The sequence below is a fragment of the Homalodisca vitripennis genome, chromosome X (assembly GCF_021130785.1).
Source record: "Homalodisca vitripennis isolate AUS2020 chromosome X, UT_GWSS_2.1, whole genome shotgun sequence".
Classification (NCBI taxonomy): domain Eukaryota; kingdom Metazoa; phylum Arthropoda; class Insecta; order Hemiptera; family Cicadellidae; genus Homalodisca; species Homalodisca vitripennis.
The window spans coordinates 100,883,083-100,896,888 of NC_060215.1; the positions used below are offsets into that span (position 1 = coordinate 100,883,083).

Genomic DNA, 13,806 nt, shown 5'->3' on the forward strand with positions numbered 1-13,806 from the left:
TTCAACCCAGATTGTCCTTTGACTGTGAAAAACAATCACCACAAAAAATACAATCGGTATCATTGACGTTGCTATCATCGGTATTCCCGAACAAGGTTCGTGCTGAAGGTCTGGACGTATTTATTTTACCAATTTATTTAAATTCCTTATAACTTTTTTGCAATTTTCGTTGATTTAATTTCATTCTAATTCTCTTTGCTATTTCTTTTCCTTACTTTTCATTATTTGCAGCCGCAATGTCTGCCAAGTATGGAATTTATATCAAAACAGCAGCCGATCCTTCTTTTCTTTATTTTTTTAGTTTTCTGAGAGACTTAATGACTTTTGGAACGGGTAGTAAATCTTTAGGACTTACCTTAAAAGAACTGGCTACTGGATTTTAAAAAAGGTTTTGGATAAAAACAAATACAGTATTTGGATCTCTTGAGGCAATAAAGGAGGTTATGATTGAGAAGGGATCACTGGAACTACGACTGGCAATAATGGACATAGGTCTCTAATAGAGTATGAAGTACGGGGCTGTGGCTCGTTTGAATCGTGATGTGTTGGGCTGGGTGCTCTTGGGAGGTGCGCCTTCATGTGGAACGAACGGGAATATCTGTCGTCGTGAATGATACAAAATCTAGATCACTGAAGATATTTCTGTTGATTGGAACGATTCACACTTTCTGAAACCTTTAACGGCAATGTTAGGAATTGTGGCACTTAGTAAGTCTTCTCCAAGATGACGAGATACCTGGTACTGGGCTACTTGCCTGCCAGTATTATTTCTCAAAAATCCCCAGTATTATTTCTCAATAGTCCTTCAATATATTATATGTATTAAATGGTGTCATAAATTATAAGTCCAATGATTGCATCTTGTGGCTACAGTCTGAGAAAATGTCGGTTTGCATCCATCCTAATGGATGGTAGGCAAACGTTGTCCTTGGAGGCAAACCATCTCGTAAGTCATATTTCATACGTTGCCTTGAGAAAATAGCGAACGAGAGATGAAAGTTCCTCCTTCTGACATAAAAATAACAAAATATGGAGAGAACTCCTCTCTCATCTGAAGTTAGTGAGCCCACCTGCCTTCTCCCCTTTAGTGCAAACACTTTAGAAGTCTTTTCTGTACGGCCATGAGCCCCGTTCATCAACGTTGAAAGCGCTGTGATGAGGGTACATATAGTCTTATTTTGTTCATTTCTTAAAATGTCGTATAACTTTGATACGTATATCTTGTTGAAAGCTTGAGCTCGTGCGGCTGAAATGGATGAGCATTATGGAAACCAGTAGGTCACGGTTTTTCCAACCACATTTTCGCAAATCTGTCTTAGTTATACCAAAGAAGCGAACGTCATGCTCTAAAAGATTATTAACTAGCTCTCTCTCCTGAGCATTAGAAAAACTGAACGATAATGACCAAGAATTTTTTCGTTTCAGTAGTTTTGATGTTCTTGTTAAAAACTCCAAACTTCAGAGTATTTCTGGAAAATGAAGTTTTTCGCCGCTTTTTGCAATAACATGCTATCTTTTATTACAGTATCAATGGCTCTTCTCATGGCAACTGGATCCCATGACTGTTGCTGCATCTTCCACTTATATTTTGAAACTATTTATCCTCCTGAAATGAAACAGATTATTGTAGATCTTCTTAAACCAGAATACCTATCCTTCATTTCAGCATTCCAGTTTTTGACTTAATATATTATGTTGAGGTTTGTGACTTGCTGAATACTAAAAATTTAATGCTTATATAGCTATAGTAGGTATTACAGATCACTTACCTTAGATGAACAGGTGTTAAAGCATAAACAGAACTGAATAACTTTTCTAAAAAATTTGATCAGCGCAATACTCTTCCACACTGTTCTTACCTGCTATTTGAAGATGATGATACTTTTTAGTTAGGTTACAGCACCATACAAAAGAGAAACAGCAGGTGGAAACTTTGCCCGCCGGTGTCACTTTGTCCACCCTTCCCCTACCTGGGCACTTCCGCGGGATAATATACTTATTTTATGGTGTTGTGAACTTTTTTACATCATTACCTGTAAGTACCTAATTTTATGGTAAAAATGCACAATTTTTTAAATTACACAAGAAGAAATTATTTAGCACCATAAGTGTAATGTTACATAAAACAAAAAGTTATAATACATAATGTACTTATCTAAAAACTTTGTTTACCTTTTGTCTCAAACAAGGTTGTATAAAATCTTGAGCATAAAACTACTTATTTCACAGAATGCTATAGCTAAAATTGTGTATATACACAATCACACATAAAAAAAGAAAATGTATTGAGGAACCCTTTGTTGTACCATTTAAAGAATCTTGCAACTGCGTAACTGCTGCCTGGTAGTCTATACCTTCTATGTTTCCATCAAATAAACAACATAGAAGAGATAAGTATATTATTATTATTGTTGTGTGTGTGTGTGTGTGTGTGTGTGTGTGTGTGTGTGTGTGTGTGTGTGTGTGTGTGTTCTTAGTTTATATGTTTCGTGATTAGATTAGTACAATGTAGAAGTACACCACACTACGTGTCGTAACAGACTTCACTGAGGTTGTATGCAAAATTTAAATTCGATAGGTCATTTCACTCTCGAGATGTTCAGCGGACAGCCAGAACGCCGTTCATAATAATAATAGTCACATGTTTGTATCTCTTATGAGCGTATTGAGTTTTTTCCAAATTTATTTATTCTGATAATCTTCCGTTGCCATCATGGTTATTTATAAAAACATTGTCAAAATATTTGATAACGCTCAGCTAAATCTTATGGAGTGACATGCCCCACCATTGAACTCTGTCTTCCTTATATAAAAATGAAGGTTAATGCACGATTTCGTCTTAAGCTTCGTTTTCGAGATATGGTGGGGGCAGACACACAGAAAAAGGCGTTGCTGAAGCTTACCTAACTAATATGAACAATTTGACTAAAAAATAAGCTATACCAAAATAAAGTACATAACTTCCGGTTATCTAGTTATTTCTCGATAATTACGGGCACGTCCGATTAACAAGACGTTTCATCGGCTCTTGTTCAAACGTTCGGATACCCGGACGTTAGTATCCAAAAGGATGACATTAACAAGAAATAAAATTGAACATTTAATGAAAAGTTTGTTGCGAAGGCCCCACACTTTTCACTCATATGAAATACATATACTATTTATATATGTTTTTAAGTTTGGTGGCAGGGTTTGGTGGTTGGTTGTAAGATAGATGGGTTTGGATGGTTATAGAGTAGATATTTTAATAACAAAATGATGAAATGAAAAAAAATATGAAAACATTTAGGAACGAAAGAAATAACTATCATGTAAGGGTTGAAAATGGAAGAGGAAGGTGAAGGGATAGTAGGTTTTTGGGGAGGGGCGCCGAAATAAGATCATGCATGGGTTACGTTTCTATCTCGGGCCGCCTCTGGCCAGTCTAGTAAGAACTTGGATGTATTAGTTGTGTAAATAATGCAATCAAAGGCAGGACCTTTATAATACGAGCATGTAGTGTGCTCTATAAAGAACGTGCAGATTCTAAAAATGTATTACAAACTAAACATTTTTTATTGTATGGGTAACAAAATAATATAGGCTAAGAAGCGTAAATGTAAGTAAAACAAGTCATAGGGAATCTACTTTCCTACTTATTCCCACTTGCATCATAAATTAGTTTCTTACTTCTTGTTGACTATTGTTTAATTGTAAGCTCTCTGTTTTAACTTTTAGTTTATAACAATGAAACTTACCTGAAGGTGAATCAAGAAACACTTCACAACATAAAGTGTATTCATGTAAAAAGTTTTTTCAGTTAATACCAAATTTGATCTATTAAAAATAATATATTGTTTATTCTATAGAAACTTTAATGCACGATTTTGTCTTAAGCTTCGTTTTAGAGATATGATGGGGACAGACAAACAGAAAAACGTCTTGTTTATTATTACAAGACTAACCCAGAAAAAATTATTTTAAACCAAATATAATATGACGTACTTCACTATCCAATCTACTGACTTAGTCTTTGCGAAAGACGGGCTCGTTATGTGGCATTAAAACTGTTCAAATTGAAATAATGTCTGGGATCACCTTCTAGACCGGACATACCACCTTCTGGAAGAATTTTTAAATTATGCCAGTTTTTATTTAGATTTATGGCGCATTATCGAAGCATTGCTTTTATTTCAGTTTTAGGTTTGAGCTATTTTATTTATTAGATAATTGTTATATTTTATCTGTTACGATAGTGCTTTTAATTTGATTTGACAAGTCATATATTTACCAAGCCAAGCTTCATGTAAATCTATGTGACACTGAATAAATAAATAACAGGGGAAGCTTTAACGCATTCCTATCGATTGACCCTTTTAGCCAACAATCGTTAAACGTTCTTTCTGCGCTCTTTGAATTCCTCATTCAACACAAATATGAATATCGGGGTTTGACTGGGTCTGTACTAAGACAGTCTATTTTCCTTAGCCAGTGTAAGATAACTAATGAAGAACTTAACTCACCAAACTGGACTCATCTGGCGATGCCAGACTGAGTAGTAGGACGCTCATGTTCACAGTTAATGTCCCTGAAACATGTAAAAAATCGATTAGAAAAAATAATAGAACATCTACACAATAGCGTGTATTATGGACTTGTATTATATTGAATGTTATATAGTTAATTTGTATTCTCTAAGTAGTTTAATGTTAAAAACCAATAAAAAATAAAAAACCAAATTAAATTAAAAACAAATTTCAGGGTTTACATTACAATTACATACGAGTACATCAGCTAAACCATTACATGACACTATTACGGAAATAAAGGAATTGTCATAAATATTTTATGTTTGAGATCAATAACATTTAAACCGCATTCTAACTAAAATGAAGGTCAAATTAAACAAAGAAACCTTTTTAAACTGAAAAATCGACTATTCAGAAGCATTAGCATTATAATATATTTAATAGTTCCATTCTAACCAAAAATCCATAGTAATAGATACTTTCCTTCATAGATGGGATTGGCAATAGTTTCTTAGTGCTTACAAAATCATCAATTCAATCGATAATAATCTTTAATCACAGGTCCCTATTTGCAGTTATAATTTGTGTTTGATGTATGTTGACTTGAGTTTTTGAAAACCACCATGAGCTGAAAACAGCTTGAAATATAGACCATATTTATTTATTCAAACAAGGCCTTTAATTTATTGTATGTATTAATATCTTTGCTACTTATTGTATCCAAATAAAAAAGCAGTTTTTTGTGTTCCATTTTATTTTGCACGAAAATTGCTTATATCCACGGTTGGAAGACTTTCCAGCCAATGAAGAGATTGGCAAGGTACGAATAGCCTTCGAATCGACAGGAAATGACCACAGTGTAAATACTGTAAATATATTAGAAGTGGAGCCAGGCAACAATGCATGATGAATAAGATACAAATGCGATAAAGATTAATTTTCAGATTAAACCCTGAAAATCTGATACATTGTTTTGTCGCAACTATGCTATAACCATATCTGGTTTTGACAGCCTACTAAATATTGGCTTGGTTTAATTTATTGTCATAAATTAAACAATGAACAGTGCATTTTACCAATTAATTACACATTTTTTACCTTAAAACATTACTTAATTTTACATTTTACCAATTAAAAACATTAAGGGACGTTATATTTCGAAAAGCTGGTGTGAGCCCCAATTTCACTTTCACCGGACCTTGTCGGTTTGATGAAAAATTCACGTCTTTGATATCCCTTTGGTAGCGATATTAGGGGTTCGCTTTAGCCGGAAGGCTTTTCAAAGGCAGTTGTAAATGCAGGACTGGAAGTATGAATAGAGATGAACCTTGGACAAGACCATACTAGTTAATTCATGCACGGTTTTATTCACAGAGTCATAAGAGGGGTGATATGCACGGTAAGCTGTACTGTCCTTTGAAACGTGGGGTTCAAAACACGTTATAGCTTCACATATTGAGAGTATAGATATATGGTATACGTATGTGGAAAAAACTTGTATTGCGAAATTTGATAAACATGTCCACCATAAAATAAATTAAAGTTATAAGAGCATTGTATATAACAAAATTTCTTTGGCAACAAAATATTAAGAAGTAAAAAAGCATACAATTTACTTAATGTTTTCATATTATATCACATTTGTATTTGTGTTATAACCTCCAGCTGTATAGGTTTCTCAATGTTAGGCTTAATTAAAATAAAAAATAGCTTAAAAAAGAACATTCCTTAAACTTTACATTTTAATTAATAACTGTAGAAATCGCTAAATAATATTATAAAATAATTATACTATCCTGAATAATATATAATTATTATTTACGTGATTTCGTTTGGTGTTCTTCAAAATAATTCACCATTCAGTTTTCTTACTAGTCGGCTTAAAGAATTCTTCACGTTTTTATCGAACATAACTTTTTAAAATTAATCTCTTTAGAAATGTTCAGTTTTTGGAAAGATTTGACAAAAAATAATTGACGAGAGTATTACTAAATATAAAAAAACAACAATAAAAAATCAAGTTTTTAATGCAATCACTTGTATTAAACATATTTACATACACAAGTACTGTGGATATATCCACAAATATTATATAATATTATTATACAGATATTGATAGTGTGCTGTTTATTTACAACAACCTGTTGCTTTTCAAATTTGTATTGTTTTTTTTTAAATTTGTTTTTGTGTGATTTAGTTTAAGAGGTTAAATGTAAGAAAGTACCATACGGTCGTAATTTCGCATCAATAAACAATGTTTCTATTCTATTCTATTCTTATCCATCTACAAAACAATAAAGAGCAAAGATAACTTATATTAGTTACATATAGTTGAATGTTCAGTTATCACTGTTTTAGATTTACAGTGATTGCGCGAGTTGGTAATGTTTTATATAAAGCGGGGTACATATAAAAATGAGTTAAATCTCTTATTGAATCTTAATTAATATCCAGGATAATAGTTGTTATCATTTTGATCATTTAATTTATCTTATTGTTTGTACTATTAAAAGTGGTGATGAATGACAGTATGATCTAGAGGAATTATTTGTTATAAACCTCGTTTTGTGAGTATTTGTTTCTTGGTACCTTTTTAGGAGGTTAGTTTGCTTTAGCATAGTTGAAAAGTATCAATTAACTTTTATTTAATACCAAAGACTATAATTCCTTACTTCAAAAGTCATTGAAAAAAATTATTTATTTGTAACAATATTTACATATCACCATTTTCTGCTTTTTTAGCTTCTACCGAATTCATTGTCACCACTAATATTTTGATAAAATGTTCCGAATTTATATTCAAAAACAACTGAGTCCATATGTTACAAGTGGAGCTCGGCGGTTTTCGGCATAGCTTTAAAACTTGTTTTTATTGTAGTAGGTATTAGCTTTTTTTACCTTGGCCCAGAAGAACGTTGAGGTGGAGAACATACTATAAGTTATGTGGAAGAGGTAAAATCCTGTGCTCTATTTTGTGATAGGAGTGCCGGCAGGGAAGTGATGAGTTTAGCAGCAGCAATCGGAAATATCCTATCGTCCCTCGGTAACACCCCTGACCGAAGTTTGCCTTAAGGTTCACTACTTCCAATCCAGCGCAATGTTATTTAAGGCAATGTCAGCCTGACACTATTGTAATACATGTACTTCAATATAATATAGTGTACTGTACTTCATATAATATAGTGCGTTAGTATTTGTTAGCCATATAGAATAAGCAGGCTAAGTCTTTTTGTAATGTTTAATGCTGCGACGTCAAATCGGAGTGATGGTATTTGATAATATTCTTTCCATTTTTACTTGTAATTACTCTGCTTAGTCCAAAAAACCAAGCGTGCGTCTCCTCGTCCCTTTCATTTTCCGAGTATTCTTCGCCAAACACGCAACCGAAACAAACGAGTTATAATAAGAATGGAATAACTTTCATTTTAAAAATTTGTCATCCCACTGACTGGTATCCCTTACAAATTTAAATGGTGACGAGATATTTGTTTAAATCCCGGGAGTGCAATTCAACCAGTTCAAATTTGCCAGGTGAAGGTTATGAAAATCACTGTGGTTGGGAGTCAAGCGTCACATGGATTCAATATCCGAACATTTTTATCTTTGAAGAAGATGTAAAATTAAAGATGAACTTGTTCTTAATTTTGTGAAAATTAACGGAGCAATCGAGAAGTATAGGCGGTATCGTACAATTTGACCGCATTGAAAAAATTTAGGAATATTTTTGAGCGTAGAAACATCAGACGTGTCTTAAATGACATAAAGGTGAGCACTGTATATACATTCAATTTGTTGTAAAATGTAGGTATCTGCGAAAAACCGTATTCAAAACAGACAATTTTATAAATTTAATTCAAAATTACATGTATATCAAATAATCTTTTAAAACCAAGCAATGTATGTTTAGCTAGTGGAATCAGCTTGAGTAAGATAGATGTGGAAAATACTACATATTACATATAATGGCGTATTACAATGTCTTCTACGTCGACGCAAAGAAAATGTTATCTCCAGAAACTTTTTAAATGATTGAATAATTTTAATTAATAACATAGTTTTATAAAAGCTCTCTTTCTAATAATACTCTATCAAAGTAATAAAAAGAGAAAGTCTTTTATTCCAATATGAAGACTTTCATTAACTTGTAGCTTCCAGTGACTGGAGCTTAGATACTTTCCAACCTTGTACCAGCAATACCTCAAATAACATCAATCTTAAATAATCTAGCCCGCTACATATTACATTACCATAACTAAGAAACAATGAATACCTGTCCTGTCTGTGTCAAATCTGTCTTGGATACCGAGGAAGGAGTCTCTTGTGACGGCCCTTGTGAACGTTGGTATCACAGAGAATGCGCTAAAATGACCAAGGCCGAATATCAACGAATAAGGGGCAACACTAATATTAAATGGTACTGCAATAGAAATGATTGTAAAAATCTCTCGAACCAACCACTCAATCAGCTATCAACTCAAATGAATTCGGTCCTCTCTAAGTTGGATGATTTATTAGAGAAAGTAAACAAAATTGATTCAATATCTAGAGACGTTGTTTCCATTAAATCAGAAATTGTAGCCATTAACACAAGTCTCTCGTCCCTTGAACCCCGTGCCATTGAACAGCAGGTCATGGATATAGGGGACAGAGAAGACAGCATTGAATCTGGAATTGCTTCTAACGTAGAAAGCGCAAAGTCTCTGGCAGGCAGCAGTCAAGTTGACGTAAGTCTTGTTGTCGAGGAGGTGAATGAGAGGTTGTTACGCTCGAAAAATATAATGATATTTGGCCTACCTGAAAGCCTTATGACAAATCCAAATGAAAAACGTGAGAGTGACAAGCGTAATATTGAGGCTATTTTGTCATCAGCTGACCCAAACAGCAATTCGAGCAGCTTGAGATTTTTTCGTGTGGGTAAAGGATCAGCTTCAAAGCCCAGACCTCTTAAGGTTATTATTGGTTGCGCAGAAAGAGTTAACAAGATTTTGAAAGCTTGCACTAAAGATGTCATTCGAGGACTAGGTCCAGACTTCTCAAACATAAGTTTGGCCAGAGACAAGACTAAGCAGGAGTTGGCCCATCTGGATCACTTGAGGAAGGAACTATCACGCCGTTTGAAGGAAGGTGAAGTAAACTTGACCATAAGATACTTAAATGGTATTCCTAAGATTATGCAGTCAAAAAACGAGTAGCTTCCCACGGTAAACCCTACACACTTAAGCTACGTTTTCCTAGCTCCGCGACTGGGCTTGCTGCGTGCTACGTAATTAAGGCCAAGTGCGCAGCGTGTTTTGTTGAAGCGCACTTAAATACTGCGCAGCGCAAAAGTGTTTTCCTAGGATTTGTCATTTTACGCAGCGTAACGCGCAACTTAAACTCTCTCCTCGTCCAGTTTCATCTTTTGAAAAAATGTACAGTTTTCATTGATATGGACCGGAGAAGGAATGTTTTGGCAAGGTTATTGCTCTTCGCAGACGAGGAAATGGACGAGGATGTCGACATTGCTGTTACTCTTCTTTCTTCTCGCGGTTCCTGTAGTGAATTGTTTAAACGGTGGGTGCTTATAATGTTTTGATAACGAAACACCTAATAGATAATGAGGGAAAATTTAAGGAGTATTTTAGACTCACACAGGACCAGTTCTTCACTCTTCAGGGACTGGTGAGAGAGGAAATACCTGTGAAGCAGTATAATAGGGTAACTGAACCCATAACAGCAGAAATTAAACTTGCCGTCACCATTGAAAGGTGATCACCCATCACCCATCCACACATACTGCTGTGATGTACTGTCCCGAAATTGATCACATTCAAAGGAGGCCGGTGCTGGTGTCCAAGAGGCTAAAGAGGACCCGGATGGTGTGGTAGATACGGAGGAAGGAGCTGTATATTTGGCCAGTTCCAAATCACTGACAACTCTGAAAACCTTGCTCCTTGCAATAGCTTGGTTTTTCTTGTCTAGTTTGTTCACAATGGCGGCCATACTTTTAAAAAACAAGTAATTTTCATTTTATTTTGAGTACTTTTCTTCCATATCAGTCATTTTTTCCACACCCTTCACTAATTTGTTTTTTTCTTCCTTCCTATGCTGCAATAGATCAACTATCAGTTCATGTTTTTTATCTTTCTTCCTCAAGTTACGGCCGGATTTTCTGTTTCGGTGGCATCAAGTAGATCACTGGTCACTAAATCTTCATTTTCCCAAGTTTGTCCCTGGCGTTTTGAGAGTTGTCAAGGACAAAATAGAACATGTGCATTTGCCACTACCATCGGAGATTGATTGGAAACAGAAAGCCGAAGAATTCTGGGACAACTGGGATTTCCCAAATTGTATATCTGCAATAAACGGAAAACACGTGAGGATAGTTGCACCAGCTCATTCAGGATCCCCTTTACACAAATTTAAGAACTTCTCTACATTGTATTGTTTGCTATGGGTGACGCAAACTGCAATTTTGTACTGATCGATGTCGGAGCATACGGCAAAGAAGGAGATGCTGGATTCTTTAATAAGTCTAAAATGGGGAAATTGATTCAAGAAGGAACTATTTTCCCACCTCCTGAAAACCTACCTTCTTCTGAAATTATGCTACCATTTGTTGTAGTAGGAGATGAAGCATTTAAACTGGATAATCATGTCATGAAACCCTACACGCACAAACAAGCAATCGTAGATGTTCATAAACGACACTTTAACTACGCCACTTGTACTAGAAGAGTAACTGAGTAAAATGTATTTGGTATTTTATGTCACATTTTCAGACTTTTTTCACACCAATAAACTTGAAACCAGAAACAGTCGACTTAGTCATATTCGTAAGTTACTGTCTTCATAACTGGATCAGGGATGACTTTATTGCACGCAACCCCAAAGGAGCAGCGACTCATCCGCAGCACGAACTTCCTACACAAAACATGATCCCTTTGGCTTATGTCGGAGTCTGTGCTAAAGCAGAAGGGTTTAAAGTAAGAAGCAGTATTGCTGATTACTTTAATGGAAATTACTACTCAAATAAAATGAAAGCTCTGTATCAGAAAAAAACTTTGTAATGTGAGTAAACTTTGTAGCTTAGTAATTAAGGGGAAGAGAGTTTATTTATTTTAATGTTCACTACCACAGCAGAAGGGTTTAAAGTAAGAAGCAGTATTGCTGATTACTTTAATGGAAATTACTACTCAAATAAAATGAAAGCTCTGTATCAGAAAAAAACTTTGTAATGTGAGTAAACTTTGTAGCTTAGTAATTAAGGGGAAGAGAGTTTATTTATTTTAATGTTCACTACCACAGGTTTAAAAACGCCAAATTTAAAGATTTGCATTACCATCAGTAGAACTTGTACATTATCTCATCTTTTCACTATAAGTATCAATTTGATTCATCTACATTTGTTCAAATTAACATGAAAGTGTATATGTGTGTGTGACGTTTTGTAACTTTATGTTAAGAACTATTATGACCTTTAAGTGTACTGGAATCCCCTCCCACGCAAAGATGGACTATGAATGCTTTCTCAAGGCATTGATTGCTGTTCTGGTAATGTAACTGTATAGTACTTTCGAAAAATAAAATACTTTATTATTATTAATATGAGTGAAAATTATAGTTTTTATTTTCTTATCTGTTTTGTTAAGTTTTTGGCCGATCACATTCAAAAATTTGCCCTTTTTCGGGTTATTCTTGAAATCGGGATGGCTCATCTTCCATATTATGTCATATTCGGAGACAAGATCAATTAGTTAGTATTAATTAATACTAATGTTATTAGTATTAGAACTATTAATATGATTGTCGCACATGTTGAGCACACAAACTGATCAACTTCAACAAACAATAAAAAGTCGTCAGCCCTGCTGCGCGGTGCGTGATTGACTGCTCTCGAGGCAGTGCTCCCAGTCGCGCAGCAAAGACCGCGCAGCGCGGTTAAGGTTTAAGCACGCAACGCGTAGCTAGGAAGACACCTCCATTGGTTTACAGAGAACCGGTGGTTTTGTCAGTTACGGAGCACGGAGCACGCAGCGCAAAAAGCCCAGTCGCGGAGCTAGGAAAACGTAGCTTTACAGGACTGTATCAGAACGTAAATGGCATTCGCTCGAAGACTCACACTTTATCTGAAAATTTGCTTCAATACGTCTATGACATAATTATATTTACGGAGACAAACCTAAATCAACACGTTGCTTCTTCTGAGCTGGGCTTCACTCATCACACTATATATCGCAAAGACAGATCGGAACTTACCAGCCACAAGGGGGACGGTGGCGGGGTTTTAGTGGCAGTTTGCAATAAATTTCAGTCCAAGGAAATATCATACGCTAATTCAGTTTGTGAAGCTCTATTTGTGGAACTGAAGTTTGACAATTCTACTAGGCTCCTTGTTTGTGGCGTCTACATACCTCCTCACTCGTCCTCTCAAGATTATATTAATTTCTCTGCTATGCTTGATGAGATCATTGCAACCTCTAGCGAATTTCAATCTATCCTTATAATTGGGGACTTCAATCTTCCTGATTTCAACTGGATGTCGGACACTCCACAGGCTGCTTCTGCCTCACACAGAACCGTCTTGGATATGGCCTCGTCGCTTGGCATTAGGCAGATGAGTGGAGTTCTGAATGGAAGAGGAGTTCAGTTGGACCTAGTATTTGCCACTCGGCAAGATTTCTCTGTCACTTTCGCTAGTGATCCTCTTCTGCCATTCGAAGACTATCATCCTCCCCTTTGTTTCACAGGCACCATAGGCAGTATCAATCCCCTTATTCAACGCCCACAATATGTTCACGATACGAGGAAATGTAACCTCGAGAATGTCAAGAATGAAATCTTGGGCGGCGCTATTGTTGTTGACTACGACTGCAAAGATGTGAACTGTGTCTTTTCCAGTTTCTGCTCTCAACTCGGTAACTGTATAAAATTGAATTCCCCCTTGAAGAGAGTTGGGAGCTCCCCGTTTCCAAAATGGTTTACCAAGGAGTTAAAAGACATGGTTGTCCTCAAGAAAATATTGCATGCACAGTATAAGAAAACCGTCACGGACTTCGACTACTGTGCATTTAGCAGTGTGCGTGATCAATGTAAGATCCTTTCTAGAGCTTCTAAGGCTAACTACGTCCACTTTGTTGACTCAGCTATCTTATCTAATGTAAAAGTCTTTTGGAGCTTTGTCAACGATTTAAGACGAAAATCTTCTGTTCCGAGTGAGATGAACTTCGGTGACTCAGTGTCTTCCCATCCAGGAACGATGTGTAATATGTTCAGCACATTCTTCTCTTCGGTGTATGCGCCTGCTGACAACAGTTCA

At 35.5% G+C, this 13,806-nt stretch overlaps 1 protein-coding gene across 9 annotated transcripts in view; it reads right to left on the minus strand.

Annotated features, from left to right (window-relative positions):
* The window catches only part of LOC124369750 (glutamate-gated chloride channel), a 645,135-nt gene that overhangs the window by 133,656 nt on the left and 497,673 nt on the right, over positions 1–13,806 (minus strand). For all 9 annotated transcript variants that reach the window (XM_046827827.1, XM_046827822.1, XM_046827823.1 and 6 more), the window contains exon 7: positions 4,503–4,567. In XM_046827827.1, the coding sequence (XP_046683783.1) occupies positions 4,503–4,567 (65 nt within the window). The remainder of the gene's footprint in view (positions 1–4,502; positions 4,568–13,806) is intronic.